At 36.1% G+C, this 17,680-nt stretch overlaps 2 protein-coding genes and 1 pseudogene across 3 annotated transcripts; 1 reads left to right on the top strand and 2 right to left on the bottom strand.

Moving 5' to 3' along the window:
- Nucleotides 1-6,142: 6,142 nt before the first annotated feature.
- Nucleotides 6,143-7,609, bottom strand: LOC137734504 (pentatricopeptide repeat-containing protein At4g25270, chloroplastic-like; annotated as a pseudogene).
- Nucleotides 7,610-7,695: 86 nt separating this feature from the next.
- On the bottom strand, nucleotides 7,696-10,130 carry LOC137735161 (UMP-CMP kinase-like). Of its 2 annotated transcripts, XM_068474555.1 has the most exons (9): nucleotides 9,927-10,130; nucleotides 9,757-9,816; nucleotides 9,611-9,644; nucleotides 9,402-9,519; nucleotides 9,150-9,306; nucleotides 8,823-8,903; nucleotides 8,637-8,744; nucleotides 8,321-8,385; nucleotides 7,696-8,069 (listed from the first exon to the last, which is right to left on the bottom strand). In XM_068474555.1, the coding sequence occupies exons 1-9, from the start codon at nucleotides 9,990-9,992 to the stop codon at nucleotides 8,063-8,065; spliced, it is 696 nt and encodes a 231-aa protein (XP_068330656.1). In that variant the 5' UTR covers nucleotides 9,993-10,130; the 3' UTR covers nucleotides 7,696-8,062. The 2 variants fall into 2 exon arrangements, with proteins under 2 accessions (XP_068330656.1, XP_068330657.1); XM_068474556.1 differs by lacking the exon at nucleotides 8,637-8,744.
- Nucleotides 10,131-13,463: 3,333 nt separating this feature from the next.
- Nucleotides 13,464-15,505, top strand: LOC137733244 (MYB-like transcription factor ODO1). Its single transcript, XM_068472391.1, has 2 exons — nucleotides 13,464-13,726; nucleotides 14,759-15,505. The coding sequence occupies exons 1-2, from the start codon at nucleotides 13,464-13,466 to the stop codon at nucleotides 15,333-15,335; spliced, it is 840 nt and encodes a 279-aa protein (XP_068328492.1). The 3' UTR covers nucleotides 15,336-15,505.
- The last annotated feature ends 2,175 nt before the right edge of the window (nucleotides 15,506-17,680 follow it).

Below are 17,680 nucleotides of genomic sequence, written 5' to 3' on the forward strand. Positions count from 1 at the left end.
AAATTAGCATCAATGTGTGCTCACACCACTGCTAAATCTACCTCTCCTACCTGGATTTTGGATTCTCGAGCTACCTCGCATATCACGAATGATATCTCTGTTATTCATTCTCCTATGCCTTATCATGGTGAAGACAAGGTTTATATCGGTGATGGTCAAGGTATACCCATTCACCACACTGGTACTTCTGTTCTTAAAACTCCAACTGCAGCATTTAAGTTGAACAATGTTCTCCATGTTCCTCATATGAAGTTTAATCTCCTCTCTACATATCAATTTTTAAAGGATAATTATTGTCTATTAATCCTTGATTCTGATGGTTCTATAATCAAGGACTGTTCTACGGGGAAGATGCTTTTTCAAGGGCTAGTTAGCTCTGGCTTTTATCATGTGCAAGGTACTTCACCTGCTTCTGTTTGTGCTCCAGATTCTACATCATCCTATGCTAATATTAGTACTCCAGCTTCCTTACAACTTTGGCATAAGAGGCTTAGACATCCTTCTTCTGCAATCTTCCGGAAGATATTAAGTAGAAATAAGCTTGCTTACACTGGAAAACAATTTGTATCTTTCTTTTGTCAAGATTGTGCAATTGGTAAAAATCATAAGTTGCCATTTTTTGTAAGCACTAGTAGTACTACTCACAGTTTAGAACTTGTTCACTATGATGTTTTAGGCCCTGCTCCTATCTCCTCTGTTAGTGGATATAAATTCTATGTTTTGTTTGTCGATGAGTTTACCAAATATAGTTGGCTATTTCCTTTGAAGTTCAAATCTGAGGTCTTCTCCATATTTGTGCATTTCAAATCATATGTTGAGAATTTGACTGGAAACAAAATCAAGACTCTACGATCTGATTCAGGGGTTTAGTTCATTTCTTCTCCAACATGGTATTTTGCATCAATTCAGTTGCCTTCACACCCTAGAGCAAAATGGGTGTGTTAAGAGGAAACATAGGCATTTAACTGAGACCACTCGAACAATGCTTGCTATTTCCAAAGTTCCCCACAAATTTTGGGTTGAAGCTTTCTCCACTGAGTTTATCTAGTTAACTGATTGCCAATTTCTAGTTTGGATAAATCACCACAGGAACTTTTTTTTCAAAAGCCTCCAGATTACTCAAGGTTAAAAGTTTTTGGATGCAGTTGCTATCCTTGGTTCAAACCTTATGTTTCTTCTAAACTTGATGGCAAGAGTACACCATGTGCCTTTCTTGGTTATAGCCTGCAGTATAAGGGGTGTATATGTTTAGATATGCAAACATCTCGGGTCTATATTTCCAGGCATGTCTTGTTTAATGAGAGTCATTTTCCATTTCATCAAAAATCTCTTCAACCATTTACCCAATACTCTTTTTTTGTTCCAGATTCATCCTTTCTTTTACCTTTTCCCATTACTTCACCTCTTACCACACCTACTATAGCTTTTCCTATATCATCTTCTCCATTACATTATTCCAGCTCTACTTCTTCACCTCTTGCCTCTCAATCAGTTTCTCCACCTTCTATTCAACCATCTGTTTCTCACATTCCCCCTCCACCTCCCCACAATACTCACCCAATGATAACTCAATCCAAAGCTGGAATCTTTAAACCAAGGGCTTTAACAGCAACCAAACACCTTATTAATCTTGCCCAATTTGTTCCTACTACATATTTACAAGCATCTAAGCATGATCATTGGAAACAGGCTATGTTAGAGGAATTTCAAGCTCTACAGTCTACTGGTACATGGACTTTTGTTCCATTTTCTCCTCATCAAAATATAATTGGTTGTAAATGGGTTTTTAGAATAAAGAGGAAACCTGATGGTTCTGTGGACAAGTACAAGGCTCAATTAGTAGCCAAAGGCTTTCATCAACAAGAAGGAGTGGATTTTAAGGAAACTTTTAGTCATGTTGCAAAGCCAGTGACCATTCGGATCTTGCTAACATTGGCTGTTTAGTTTGACTGATTATTGAATTAACTGGACATTAGTAATGCTTTTCTTAATGGTTCCCTCAAAGAAGAAGTATTCATGCAGCAACCTCCAGGCTTTATTGACTCTTCTAAGTCGTCTTATGTTTGCAATTTAAATAAATCACTCTATGGGCTCAAGCAAGCTCCTAGAGCTTGGTATGACAAATTGTTTCATGCCCTATTATCTATTGGCTTCTCTAACTCACAATCTAATTGCTCACTCTTTATTACATTCTCTCCTTCATTGGTGATTATTTTGGTCTATGTGGATGATATATTGGTCACGAGTCTAAATCCTTCAGTCTGTAAGGATTTTATCACTCAACTTAGTAAACTGTTTCCAGTTAAGGACTTAGGCCGTCTTCATTATTTCTTAGGCCTGGAAGTCCATAGATCTTCAGAGGGCATTTTTCTTTCTCAAGGGAAGTATGCTCTTGATTTATTACTTAAAGCAAAGATGGAAGGCTGCAAATCGTGTTCAACACCACTTGGTAGTAAAAAATTAGATCATGTTGGCTCCCCTATATCTGATCCGTATGAATACAGGTCCATTGTCGGTGCTCTACAATATTTGACTTGGACACGGCATAACTTATCATTGTCCACAGGATACACATTATCAAGCTGTAAAAAGGATCCTCAGATTTCTTAAGGGTTCTGTCAATCAAGGGTTATGGTTTCGAAAGAGTCCTCTACATCTCACTGCTTTCTTTGATGTTGACTGGGTTGGCTGCGTTTATGACCGGCGTTCCACCAGTGGCTATTATGTGTATTTGGCAACAACCTTATCAATTGGAGTGCCAAGAAGCAAAGCACAGTTGCCCGCTCTTCCACATAAGCTGAATATCATTCTCTAGCACATATTGCAACAGATATTACATGGGTTTGTAAGATTTTCAGAGACATTGGCTTTCCTTTATCCAAAGTTCCTGTCTTATGGCATGATAATGTCTCTGCCATCTCCATCTCTTTGAATCCAATTTTTCATGCTCGTGCCAAACATGTTGAAATAGATTATCACTATATTCGGGAGTTAGTACTGTCTCATCTACTTCATGTCCAGTATGTGCGTACTCAATATCAAATTGCTGATATTCACACAAAGGCTCTCTCTAAAGCTCGGTTCAACGCTTTGCAGTCCAAACTTTCTCTCGAATTACCTCCTGTCAACTTGAGGGGGTGTATTGACACACAATCCAGGACATCATAACAGTTTTCTGTTTGCTTAGTGTAACTAATTGTTGTCTTAGTATAATTAGTTATACTTAATTAGATGCTAATTATGATTAGTAGTGTGTGTGTGTGTGTGTATATATACACTGTTGTAAAGACTCATTTCTTCAATGAAACAGAATCTTTCATAAATCTCATAGGAGGCAGCTGTTGATTGAGGCCATTGAAAGAAAAATAAAGTCCCATCATGTGATAGACAAGAATATGAGATTAGGGAATAAATTGTTCGCAATTCCTTTAATTAATTCCTTTTCTTAAGCAGGTTAAGGTTTTTGGAATTGTTTAAACATAAGCTGCCAAAGTGTGACACTATTTCTAGTAGACGGATGACTTTTCTAAAATTTCTGCTCCTACTTCCTCTTCTCAACCAACGCATGTTTACGGGCAAAAATTTGAGTCTCCATTTTACCGAATTCAAAATCAATGGGAATCTAACAAACAAAAGACACGAAAAAAAAAAAAAAAGAGGAAGCCAAAGTTTTTGATAAAGTGATATTTGTCTTATAAGGTATTAGATAATTCATATATTTATACGTTTTATATATTTGATTGTGACGTAATTTTGTTGTGAATGTATTAACTTCTTGTAATATATTTTTGACCCCTATAGTTCATACGAACAAAGAAGAAATCGAATGTGGGAAAGCAAGCAATGTGAAGTGAGAGGCCAAAAGAACAAAGGCTTAAGGGCAAAAAGTGACCAAAACCCTAATAAATAAGGGAACAAAAAAACTGTGAAAAGACATGTGAAACCGACAATTACAACTAACAAAGTATTGTGAAGGGAACATACGTACCTACCTAACTGCATGCATGGAATGATTTTTCTTGTGTTTTCACCGGTGAATTAAATTTCAACAACTACCAGGAGAAAGAAGAGGTTGCCACGCCTTTTGCCGACTCCCGGATTATCAAAAGGCGAGAACCTAGGATTTATTTGGAGAGAAGTAGGGAGATTTTTTAATGTGTTAAAAACACGGTCTGACAAGTGTAATAATATAATTGTTTGGAAAATTGTAATAATATAATTGTTTGGAAAATTGAAAAAAAAAAATTCAACCGGTCGTATTATGGTACTAGTATACTAAATCATATTCCTAGCACACTGAAAATTTTATTATGTGGAGATTATTGGAATATGCTGCAGAATAAGTTAACTGTGATTGCTCCTACCATTGCATAATGTCCCCACCAAACTGCATTATTTGAAAAACAATATAGTCATGTGATCAACAAATGAGCTATAAAGTAAACAATTCAAGCACAAGATTATGACAATTTGCAGCCGACAGGCCGCTATCAAGGTTTTGGCTGGCTGAAAAAAAATGGCCACTGGTACTAATTTCCTTTCTTAAGCTGAAAAAATGGGCACTGGGATGAAAATTTGGGCGAGATTCTTTAGAGAGATGAAAAAACGAGTTACACCTATTCTATGGTGTTAAGCAGCTGTCTCATTGTTCAATAATGATTTGGTTTGAAGAAAATATACAACCAATTATGAGACATAATTTTTTCGGGAGAAGATTGATGCTTTAGCTTTGTTACTGTAAGAAAATAGGTTGTCCATATCATGAGCAATTATTGGATTCCCAATGTAACTAGAGCCGTGATGAGCATGATTATACCAAAGAAAAGAGAACGTTTCAGACTGATCATGAATAACGAGAATCAATTATTCGTCGGGAACGTTGAGCATAAGTAGTATATCAAAAGTTAAAGGTTCGTTTGTAAGTGCTTTTAAAATGATCGAAAACTCTTTTAAAAAAAATTCTATTGGATTTCAAAAGCAGTCGAACTGCTTTCTATGTTTCTTGCATGAAATACTTAATGCTTTTCTAATATTCATTTGTATTTAACTAAAAATTAATTTCAAAAATATTTTTATCAAAAGTTTTTTCAATTATTTTAAAGGAAAACTAATGAAAATGACTTGAAAACTTTGAGTTTTAACAAAATTGACAAAATAAAAGGTAAATTGAATAGTACCATAATTGATTTTTTAGTGTAAAAATATGGTTTTTCGTTAAAGTGAATAACACCAGAAGCTAATGAAAATGACTTGAAAACTTTGAGTTTTAACAAAAATGACAAAATAAAAGGTAAATTGAATAGTACCATAATTGATTTTTTAGTGTAAAAATATGATTTTTCGTTAAAGTGAATAGCACCAGAAGCTTTTCGTTAAAATTCTCTTATTTTAGAGCACTTTCAAACTATCCGGAGACTTTTTAAGATGATAGAGACCGAAAGCAAAGAATAGTAGAAGACTAGCTAGCTAGAAGAATCTGCGGAAAAAGATATAATTTTCTTTTAAAAAATGTTGAATCATCACCTGTGCTATCTTTCTATATTAACACAAATTAATTGAAAATTGCATTGCGGTAGTTGAGATTTAGGTTTGGGAGCTTAAGAACTGAATAATAGGCTTTATAAAGTTTGGATCATTTGTCCTTTATACTACAAACCATAAATGCTTCTTAAGAGCATCCGGTACTTTTCCAACGTGTTTTTATAACTCATGAAGAGTTTTAACGTTTTCAATCAAATCTTATCGAAATTGTTTTTAATTATCTAAAAACTTTAGTCATTCTAAAAGCACTCCAAACATGCGGAAATCTAATTTTTTACAGAACAAATAACAATTGCTTGAACACTAGAGAAATTGTAAGTGAGGGGAAAAAGAATTGAATGCTTTTATTTTTCTCTTTAAGTTGGACAAGTACAAGTAATATTAGATATCAAATTTCTTCAGAAGCTTTTTGCAATTGCATGTGTCTTCTCTGTCACAACGAAGACACAGAAAAGATGAACAGCTAGGGTTTTTATAGCCACGAGCAACCCACATTCACTTGTCTGCAATCCTTCAACTTTGTATCAATTTTGAACCAGAAGGACTTAAAGGCCAGCTAAAATTAGTGGCAAGACAACCACAAGATTTAATTTTTGTGGGTCTATGAGTCCAATCCTCTATCCACCATCATCAATCTCACTCTCTCTGCATTCTCCAACCTACCCACATTGCCATAAATCTTCATCAGACGCTCGAAATTATACTCGTTATCCGGCTCCAGATCGAAAAGCCTCTGCAGCAACCTCCCCAATGCTCACATTGCCGTGAAGGTAGCTAGCATACAGCAGTGCACCCCACAAAGTTGGACCAGCATCGAACTCCATTCCATTATGATCCCGTTAGCTTTTTTGATTCGGCCTGCCCTTCCGTAAAGATTCACCATACAAGCATAATGTTCCATCATTGGATTAATTCTGTATCTATTTTTCATGACAGAAAATAGTCTCTGGCCGTCCTTCACCAAACCCAAATTGGCGCAAGCCGATAAGATTGACACAAATGTCATATTGTCTGGCAAAGCACCGTCCTTCAAAGAGGGGACCGCGGCGAATTACCCATGTCGAATTACCCACAAAACTCCATGTCGAATTACCCATCCATGGATTTGAACAACGAGCTCCAATGATGGGACTGCGGCGAGGACTGTAGATATAGAAATAGAATCCGGCTGGTGCCCCTTATCAAACATTTAGCGAAAGATGTCCAGTGCCTGCAGCAAAGGCCCGCCTCGCATGTAACTCGTGACGTGAGCATTGTGTTCCAAGAAACCTTGTCCCGATTAGCAACCTTATCAAAAACTTTCAGAGCTTTCACAATGTCGCCACATCTGGCATACATGTCCACCTGTGCATTAAGTTCAACAAACCCAAAAACATACCGATGCACAGCCTCACCAATCTGAATGAAACCAATTCCCCAAAAGCTTTCAAAACTTGAGGGAACGTGAACCGGTCTGGTTCAATCCCCTCTTCCTCCATTTGAAAATACAACGCCATTGCATCCTCATACAAACCCAATTCCGCATACCCGAGATAAGCGCATTCCATGCGAAAGCCGGCACGTCCCTCTAAGGCATTTCATCAAACACCTTGTGAGCCTCCTCCCTACGCCTACTAGCAGCGTAAAGTCTAAGCAGCTTCGGCTAGAGGCCTACTTTTCGACGCAAAAGGCTTCTGGGAATGAGCTTATGAACCCGGAAGCGATACTCCATTGCTTCTAGCTGCTAGCATATTCCAAAGGGAAGCAAAGGTACGTTTACACCTTTGTCAATGGATGCTTCGAGGTCCTTAACGACGGCGTCGAGGACTTGGAGCTTGGTATGGGCAGGGGGTTTGATAAATAATGTGGGGGTTGACTTGGGGAAGGAGAGGGAATTGATGTTCTGATTTTGGTGAAGTTGTTTCTGCTTCTTGTTCTTCTTGCTTTTGGAAGAAGTGCCGATGCTCATTTTTGCAGTGTGGAAGCTAGCAAGTGAAATGTGGTCACCAATTTTTGAAATATTGTTTGCAAACTTTCAATTTAAAAGGGCCTATAATCTACTGGGCGAGTACACTGCTTTCACCAACATGGCGGATGACACCAGATACTTAAAAAAATTTAAAAATTTTCTTGACAAGTCGATATAATCTACTGGATAGGTACTGCTCTGACCAATTGACTTAACTCAAGTACGCAACAAAATTATAATCTTTTCCTGTACAACAGTACATGCATCTTAAGTATCAGATTAGTTTTTGGATTAACAGTAATGAGATCGACAGACCTCAGTTATACATTTTTCACTTGCTGCATAGTTTTCCTTCCGGCTTAAGCGGGGTACATGCAACCATCAAAGTGACAAATCCGGGTAGATAAAATTAACCCAGTTGAGAAGTAACTGATTTAGATTTCACCATGCTTTTTTTAGTAGAAACTTCCACTCGTCGAGACTCTTGTGGACAGCAGGCTAACCTCTGGTGATCTTTCCCAGAGAGAAGAAAGCATGAAATCTTGCAAGCTCTGCTATCTTTTACTCGAACGTTCATTTGCTGCAGAAAGAAAAACAAGTTACTGACTCATTGGCCCCTTATACCAACTAAAAAAAACCTCGTTAGCCTTAAATATGAGCAGAGGCTAACTTCTGGCACAAAATTAAAATTCTTATAGGCAGTAATCTACGTCATATATAAGTTTCTAATGTAAAAAAGAACAGAACCGGGATTATCAAGGACATTGAAAATGGAGGATTACCAAAGACGATGAACACTGAAAACAGGATATGGGGAATAACAGAATGTACCTCAGCGCAGCAAAAATTGGCCGAACTTTTTCAAATATGTCATCCACCGTTCCCACTGCATTGATCTGCACACATGCACTTATCAATTTATACTTCATGCAATATAAGTTAGACCCGAATCAAAATGGTGTGCAACAAACTCAACAAGAAAGACACAAAGAAGTAATTAACAATTAACTATACATGTGAACAGAAGATGAAGGGGAAATTATCAGAGATCAGCTTCTCAAGGCTAGAAAACTTCAGACACGCAAGAAGCTCGAAGTATCAAATGCCACGATCTTAAAAGCATTCAACCCCTGAATGTGCCATTTACCTTGTGAAGTTTTCCCGTCTTTGAATAGTGATTGATAACGGGCCAATTTAATTCGTCAAATATTTCTAGACGTTTTTTTATTGTTTCAATATTATCATCAACTCGGCCCTGCAATAAGCATCAGACATTAAACAATGCAGGCACATACACAATCCAACCCTATAGAAAAACATAACACATAAGCACCTGATTACGATTTAGCACTCGCTTCACCATCTCCTGTTCAGGACAGTCAAAGAAAAGCACAACATTTGGTTCTGTGCCAATCTGCAAGTTTGATGAAGCTAGGAATGAGGAATAATTTGGTCAAAAGTGAAACACTGCGGTAGATTTCACATTTATATGCATGACATGATCTAGCGACTTTTCTTTCGAAAACACTTAAATTAAGATATTTAACTGCTAAAAATTAAGTTGATCCTTGCAGCAAGGTCAAACAAGACTTGAATTTTCTGAAGCATTAAACATAGTCAACATTGCCATATTGGCTCACAAGAATAGAAGGAAACTCACAATTCGTTCAAATGCCTCGCGGTTCTGCTCACTTCGAGGGAAGCCATCAATTAGAAACTTATCATTGTCACTTGATTCCATCTCCTTTTGAATAAGCTGGACCGTCACTTGAGAAGGAACAATTTTTCCTTCTCTAATTGTACCAAGAATCACCGAGCTGAAATCGCAATTCCAAACGCAATGAATTAAGAAGACCACAAAATGGACAAAGAAGCTAACCATAAACAAACCACGAGAACAAAGAATTATTACCCGTATGCGCTATTGGAAGCTATCTCCCTCCTCAACAGATCCCCTGCACTGACATGAGTGAACCCAAATGCCTCGACTATCTTCGCACACTGGGTACCTTTTCCACTACCAGGACCACCTAAGATTCAGAGCACCACATTGTTACAATCTCTACGGCTTTCCGAAAAGATGCATCAAAAAAATATAACATAAGCATCCCAAAATCTTACCTAGCACAAAAGTTATATACGGAGCAACTTTTGACTGCATCAAACAACATAATCAAATCAAACATGATAAAAAAACTGCATCTTTCTTACATCATAAGATCCCATTCAACAATTCGTAACTTGGGTTAAATCTACAATTTCCTTACCGGCGTTGGAATATCGGATTCCGAGGAAAACGATTCCCAAACCTTGAACGTGCATGCTTCCTGCGGTCGGTCAGTAATCAATAACACTTCATCAGTAAACGAATAAAAATAACGTAAATTGGTGATTGCGATTGAATGCGAGCTGAGGGAGAGTGTGGAGTTGCATATACCTGGCAAAGTTTTGAGGGTTTCGAGCCAGAAACCAGAGGAGAAAGAGAAGCCGCGCGCCTCCACATGTCTCTGTAGCGTTGAGCTGCTCCGATTGTTTTAGCTTTTTGGGTTGACGTTTTTCACTGAGGCATTACGTCGAACAGGTAGATTGCGTTATTGCCTCCTGGTGGGGGTGCACCGCACGTTGGTCCATCTTCGTTCAGAGGGAGACGAAACAAAATACGAATGGTTATGGGCTGTTAGAACTTTAATCCACCAAGTCCATTTCATATTTCAATTGGGCTCCAAGATGAATGGCTGGCCGAAAATCCCAACCCAACAGAAAAAGAAGCCCAAAATTCATCATCATCATCTTCATGATCATACCCACAAAGCACTCTTTTTATGGGACTCTAACAACGTTCTCGGTTCTTTTTTTCATCTTGTAATATTGTTTGATAGTTAGAATTGTCTACTTTCTAGATCAATTTTTACCGATCAACCATGCAAAAAAATAAAATAATAATAATAATAATATCGGAAATCATTTTACTATTCGATTAATATTGTCAAAATTGTAGTGCTTAAGTGAGAAACATAATTCATCTATTAAATAATCGTTAAATGACTAAGTTATTTCGAATTTAGTTAATATTTGCAAAAGTTTAAAAAATAACTTGAAAAATAAACGATTCATAAAGTCTGTTTCCTCCTCAGGATGAGAAATAGGACCGAAAAAGTAGAATGAGAAGGTTGTTATTCATGCTCTTTCTATGAGCTAAATTTAGTGGCACACACATGTAGGCTAATTCTAACTATTGGTCACATGAGATTCACAAATGTATAACTAGTTAGAATCAATCAATTGTATGCGCGCATACAGACTAATCTCATCGTTAATATGCGTGGAGTTCACAATTTATCAATAACCAGATAGTTGCCAACACACAAAATTCACTTAGCAATTACATTATTATCATACCGTCAATCAAAACCGAACTCTACTCCGAAGCAAATCAAAACTTAACGAACTCAAAAACACTCGACAATGATTTGATAATTGGGAACTTTTCATTTGATTTAAGATTTAGATAATGTCGGCTTTGGTGAATGATGGGTTTAACATTTTCTTTTTTGCACGCGAGGAGGTGGTTTGAAAGAAAACTGTGGACTGCATGGCCTAAGACAAAAGGGATGTTATCGTTTGCTGCCGAAACACTCAAAGTTCATGTCGAGTTTATTAATATTTTGAGAGCAAACAACTCCCCCCACCACAACCCACCAACATCTTTGAAAAATTGAACACCACACCTGTTGAATTGATTGGACAAATGTGAACTACTTGAAGTTTTGGAAGGTTAATTATGTTTAAGTTTTAGCTTAATGACGATGGATGAACTCACGCATTACATCACTAATTTGGATAATGATATCAGTAGTTGTGGATCTTAGCAATAACAAAATGGTTTTGATATGCAAAAGTTGTGTATTCAAATGCTTATTGTTTACAAAGAGATTGTAGCTTAGCTGGTCAAGAACATTTATTCATTTTTCTAAGACCGCATGTATAAAAATAGGTTTTTCAACCAAAATAGTCTTTGAGATTCTCATAACTCTTCACTTTGATCCCTGAAATTTAAAATCGATAAAAGTGGTCCCTGAAATTGTCCACAGTCAATTTTTTGCTCATTATATGAAAAATCTCCATTAAATTGAATAAACCATCATTTCAAGGAAAGATGTTGATATGACAAAAATCTCTTCAATTTAACGGAGATTTTTTACATAATGACCACATGATTGCTGGTGGACTATCACATTGACCATTTCAAACAATTTTAAGTCTCAATGACTAAAGTGAAGAGTTATGACAATCTCAAAGATCATGTTGATTAAGAAGTCCACAATTTTATAAGGGATGGATCATAGGGCTAGTGGTGCTGACGATATGGGTGATGGAGTGCTTAAGTAAGAGTGAGACTAGGGTGACTGAAAAGGTGTAGAAATTGGAGTATAAAATCGAAAAGATAATGGAAAGGAAACTGTGGAAATGCTTAGATGTAGCTTTGTGATTGGTTGAACCATTTGCAATGGTAGACCCCAATAAGGACAGTGGAATAAAATCGACTGGAAATAGATGGATCCATCAATTTCAGGTCCCATATGCACTTTCTGTTTATTCCCTTCCACCAAGCAAGTGCACTCCCGCGTCACTAGATTTAATTTATCCTAATAATTGATTAATTCAAGCAATAGTTTACATTAAACTACGTTACGAGACAAAGACTCAGAAAACAAAAAGAAAAAAAAAAAAAAAAAAAACAATCTCGAAAGACTTGCAAAGATATTTTAAGAAAATAAATAGAGTTTTTAGAGTTAATGGAAGACTTAACGTACGACATTTTAGAATTCATATAGCCGACTTCACTTAGCGAGATAAAACTTTATTATTGTTTTTGTTGAACTACATTAAAATATGGAGGACTAAACTATTTTAGACATCGTGACTAAGCTTAAGTCTCTTGATAAATGTTTATATTGTGTACAATTACAACATAATCTTTGGACCACAACTGCAAAGTCATTTTCTTGTCATGAACTTATCCTCACAAGTCACAATGCAACTGGAATGATACCTTGGAAAGGACCTTCTCGTTGGGCTATGCATGCACTATTGGGACCAAAGTTTCACAAATTAAATATGTTTTTTTTGCCTAAACATTCATTAATTTACTATTAAAAAAATATATATATATATATATTATACACTTTTAATTTATTTATATTAGGAACCACAAAAGGACTTTCTTTCTATTTGTATACTCTTCAATTCTTATGTGACGGTGCATGCTTACGAAAAGTGTGGATAACACTCCCTTTGTGCAGTAATATTGCATATGGAAAAAGGTCTGTTTCTTTAGTTGTTTCTTGGTTGATGATGGCAAGAGGTACCTAAAGTAGGTTGGCATATGCATTCTTCAAAAACAAAGGTAGGGAAATATGTCAAACATGAAATGATGGACATGACCAATGCCCGTGCGTGCAAGGGTAGAAATAAGAATTTTCGTATTGGTTCAAATACTTGCATTAAGTTGGAGTTGGCTTTTGTCACAGTAGTTACGATTTTGCTACGTAAGAAAATTTTGAGTATAACTGATAATATATCCCTAAATGTCTCATTCATCACTAATACGTTTTCCATTATGAAGTAAAATTTCTTTCGCCCCATGCATGAGAGAAAAAGACGGTTGATGCTACGAGAAACAGAGTTTTTTAATTTGGTACCTACAATTGATGCTAGAAGATAGTATATATATTACCTAGATATATACAAAATATTTGCAAAAAATTGCTAAATTCCATGGTAATTATCACTTTTAATTTGTGGTCTAATATTCAGCTGTGGCATACACGCATACAAGTCAAGCGTGAGACAACTACATTTTTTGTTTTTCCTTTTTTTCTAATTTTCCCTAAAAGCATGGCAGTCATCACACTAGTATATAAAGGTGGGTGGAGTGGGGCTTTGGCTTAGGAAGTTGCCTAGTGACAAAGTGATGGGCAGGCAACCTTGTTGTGACAAGCTTGGAGTGAAGAAAGGGCCATGGACTGCCGAGGAGGATAAGAAACTGGTGAATTTTCTCCTCACACATGGTCAATGTTGTTGGCGGGCTGTCCCCAAGCTCGCTGGCCTCCGTCGCTGCGGCAAGAGCTGCCGCCTCCGGTGGACTAATTACCTCCGCCCCGACTTGAAAAGAGGCCTCCTTAATGATGCTGAAGAACAACTTGTTATTGACCTCCATGCCCGCCTTGGCAACAGGTTCTTCTGTCTTTCTAAACTTCTACCTTAATGCAAAACTTTTCTGATAGCATGCACATTCAATTCCTCATTAGTGAATTTCTTTCTAAACTTCATTTTTAAACAAGACGACGATATTATAAACTATTGTAATTTACGGAAAGTTAAATTTAAATGTTCGGGTCCGAGCATACTGCTATATGTTGGAGTTTGAGACCCTCTTGTCCTACATTGGTCAACAGTATTTTTTCACTAGCCTTTATATAGGCTTATTCTTTTTTCTTAGTAATTAGAACTTGGACCATTTGGAAATGGATTGAAGGCTTGGGCCTTATGGTTGTGTGAATTAGGTTTGAGGATTATACTATAATATTAATATTAATTAATCAAGACTGGGCCTTGGGGCACTTGGGGCCAAGGAATTAAAATTAATCTGATCAATTAGTTTTAATTTTTAATTAAGTTTTTAATTAAATTAATTAAAAACGTTTTGATTAATAGACACAACTCTTTGAAAAGAGTTGTATCTTTTTGGAAAGAGCTGTATAGCTTCAGATACATCCAAAAGGTGTTTGAAGAGGTATGAAAAAGCCTATATAACTGGAGTCCTCATTTCCATCAATTATTATCTTTTCTTCTTCCTCCTTATCTTCCGTACAAACTTTCCAAAGAGTAAACATACAAAACAATTCGCTAGAGTTCTATAATCCAGTGCGGGTTGTAGAATTAGGTAGTTGTATCCTGGTCGAGTAGACATTCTAGAACCACAAGCACACGAGTGGGACGGAAATACTGTTCGAAGGACATAGCGTTTGCGCTAGCCTCTACCTTCAATTCATTCAAGTTAGTATCATATTAATTTTTTGTAATTATTGTATTATTGCATTCTGTATTGCAAGTATTTTTTAATAATAAAGTATAAGTATTTCGGTTCTGTATTTATGTTATTTTATTGTTTCTAAATTGTTCTCCAACACTATAGTCGACTTATCTAACCTATATCTGCTTTTGTCTAAATGCCTTAGCACAATTCTGAACTATGATTTTTTGTAGGTGGTCTAAAATTGCAGCAAGATTGCCTGGAAGAACTGACAATGAGATCAAGAACCATTGGAATACACACATCAAGAAAAAGCTTATCAAGATGGGGATTGATCCAATTACTCATGAGCCTCTCCACAAACAGGTCATCACCCCAGAAGAAATGCCTTGTGAAGCAAGCGATCAACCTGCAGGCTCAGACGTGAATATTCCGCAGAATATGGATATCCCAGAACATAAAGTTTATAGCAACAGTGAAGCAAGCAATCAACCTGCAGGCTTAGACATGAATATTCCGAGGAATATGAATATCCCAGAACATGAAATCTCTAGCAACAGTGATGGTGGTGGCTCTGCAAGTGAAAATTCCCCAAGCAATGAGTCTCAGTCAGCTGAGCCAAACCCTAATTACATTGAGGAAGGTGACCCATTGGTGAGTTTCATATTATCCGATACATTTCTCGAGGATTTAACATGGGACTTTTCGACCTCGTCAGAAGACGGCTCAGCTGATAATCCAACGGAGGAGAATAGCTTAGCATGGTTCATGGACTGTAAGGATTTTGGAGTTCAAGATTTTGAGCTTTGATTGTGTGAAGGGGCATGATTTTCATACATCATTTTTTTTTTTTCTTTTTTCACACTACGTTGATTTGTGGCATTCAGATCAAACAAATCAAGGAAAAACAAGGAACAAAAATAAACATGTGTGCAAGAAAAAAAAAATGAACGTATGAAAATCATTTTCCTTGTATGAATTAATACATGTGGACATATTTTATATTTTCAGTATATAGCCAAAGTAACAAAAAAGTGACTGCTTGCTATGGTGACTGATCTGTTTTTTATCCTATCCGATAAATGATGAGGCCATGGAAACGAAGAAAACCAACTTGTTAAGAAATTAGGTTATTGTCTTAAGCATTTTTTAATTCCCACTAACATTATATAATTATTAGTGGAACTTGCGTAATTCAAAAGTGTAGAGAACTTTTGAACACTACAATTAGCCAATTCCATCAAAATATGGTAGTGTCCTTTTGCTACAAAGCCATTCACTTTTTGTGGTTTGTACTTCGTAGTATGTTAAACAAAAGCTACCATATCAATTGAAAAATAAATTAGAAGAATCTAATTGTCGAGTGATATTCAATCTTCATTAAGTTGAAAGTCATAAAATTTGACTCACACGAATGTTAAAAATGCAAAGCTAAACGATGTGTATTTGTGTTATGCAATTAGTTGTGACTTATTGTTGAATGGTTATCAACCCGTTGTGGATATTTTTTTGTAACCCCACAATTTGACAAAAAGAAAAGCAAAAATAGAAATGATTTATATGTAACTTTTTGGTACAATTAATATTATTTTTCATATAAAATTGTAAGAAGATAAGGTGAAGAGAATCATGGTTGATCCAACTAATATCTTGTACCCTACCCTTCTATTATTTTGTCACCAAGTTTTGTATATAACTCTAAAATGGGAATTTGGTCCCCAATTCTTAGAAATTCTAAGGTGAGATAATAACCAAGCCAAAGGCAACGTATAACGGGCAAAGTTTTAAAAATCGCTAGGCGCTAATTAAATGGCGGGCAAACGCTTAACTCCTAAAGGTCTAGACATGTTTTGAAATTTTAATTAAATTTACAATAAATAACAATAAAAATATATAAATAAGTGACTACAATTGATTGAATACATAAAATGAAATATCTAGTAAGAGATATTTTACAAGAAAGAAAGTCTAGAGTTTGAATATTATGTTCAAACCCTTAACCTAAAAAAATAAAAATAAATTGAACTGCCAAAAGACTTCACCGATTTACTAAATGCCTAGGTCCTAATCGAGGCACCTGGCCTCCACCTAGTGCCTAAGCCGCTTTTTAGAACAATGATAATGAGAAGAATGATAATAATGTGAGAATGATATACCCTAATTAAACACAAGAAGCCCCTAAATGAGTGGCAAACTCCAAAATAAAGCTCGGATTTCTTTATCAGAAAAGTAAAGGTCTATTTTCAATTGATTTTTTTTTTTCTATTTTAATGGACCTACCCCCTAACTTTTTTTTTGAGTAATATTTCACTCTCAACCTATTTTTTGTTGTTTTTTTTTTTTTTTTTGGGCCATTTGATAGGCTTGGAACACAAGATATTCTTCATTTTTCACTCTTCTATCGATCAATTATATGTTAATTAGAACATTACATTTTCTTTTTTTTAAGAATAAAACAAACAAAAGAAAGAAGAGGGTCGACCTCTCAAATGGTGGGTATTTTGTATGATTGTATATAATAATAATGAAGAAATTAAGTTTGAAATAAAATAAATCAATGCATGAAACGTATTTACTTTTGGGTTTTATAAACACCAAATTATTGCATATCCCACCAAATCCAAAATGATGAGGCAGCTATAGCCTATACCAAAGGACAAGGATTGTCTGTCATCCCACTTCCGGTGTTCTTTCGTGCCGTTCTATTTGTGTAATCACGGTTAATTCACGTCAACATTTTATATTACTATTCATTTTTGTCTTATTATCTTTATAAAAAAATAAAAAAAACAATATAAAATGTTGACATGACTTAACCGTGATCACACAAAACAAGAGAGCACGGGAAGGCACCGGTAGTGGAATAGCAGATAATCCTTGTCCTATACCAAATGATCCAAATGAGGCAGCTATAGCCTATCCCAAATGATCCAAATGTGGAATCACAAAGTGAAACCCTAATTTAAAATACATTCCAATACCCGGGCAAAGATCCTTTCCGGAAACCTCAGGATCAATTCATCTTGTTCGTTCAAAACAAATCGAATGGCTACAATTCTGCAATCTTCGGTTCACTACCTACTCTCTCTTCTTCCTTCAATGCGTTCTCTTCTCTTGCTTGCGAATCAAACGAATTCGCGACAGAAGAGGCATGT

Source organism: Pyrus communis, chromosome 5 (assembly GCF_963583255.1).
Source record: "Pyrus communis chromosome 5, drPyrComm1.1, whole genome shotgun sequence".
NCBI classification, from domain to species: Eukaryota; Viridiplantae; Streptophyta; class Magnoliopsida; order Rosales; family Rosaceae; genus Pyrus; species Pyrus communis.

Coding starts and splice junctions, on each gene's coding strand:
- LOC137735161 (XM_068474555.1), bottom strand. CDS start 9,992: ATGTGGAGGCGCGCGGCTTCTCTTTCTCCTCTGGTTTCTGGCTCGAAA. Junction 9,645..9,756: donor AATCCGATATTCCAACGCCG/GTAAGGAAATTG, acceptor TGTTTGATGCAG/TCAAAAGTTGCTCCGTATAT. Junction 8,386..8,636: donor AGACGGGAAAACTTCACAAG/GTAAATGGCACA, acceptor GCATGTGTGCAG/ATCAATGCAGTGGGAACGGT.
- LOC137733244 (XM_068472391.1), top strand. CDS start 13,464: ATGGGCAGGCAACCTTGTTGTGACAAGCTTGGAGTGAAGAAAGGGCCA. Junction 13,727..14,758: donor CATGCCCGCCTTGGCAACAG/GTTCTTCTGTCT, acceptor GATTTTTTGTAG/GTGGTCTAAAATTGCAGCAA.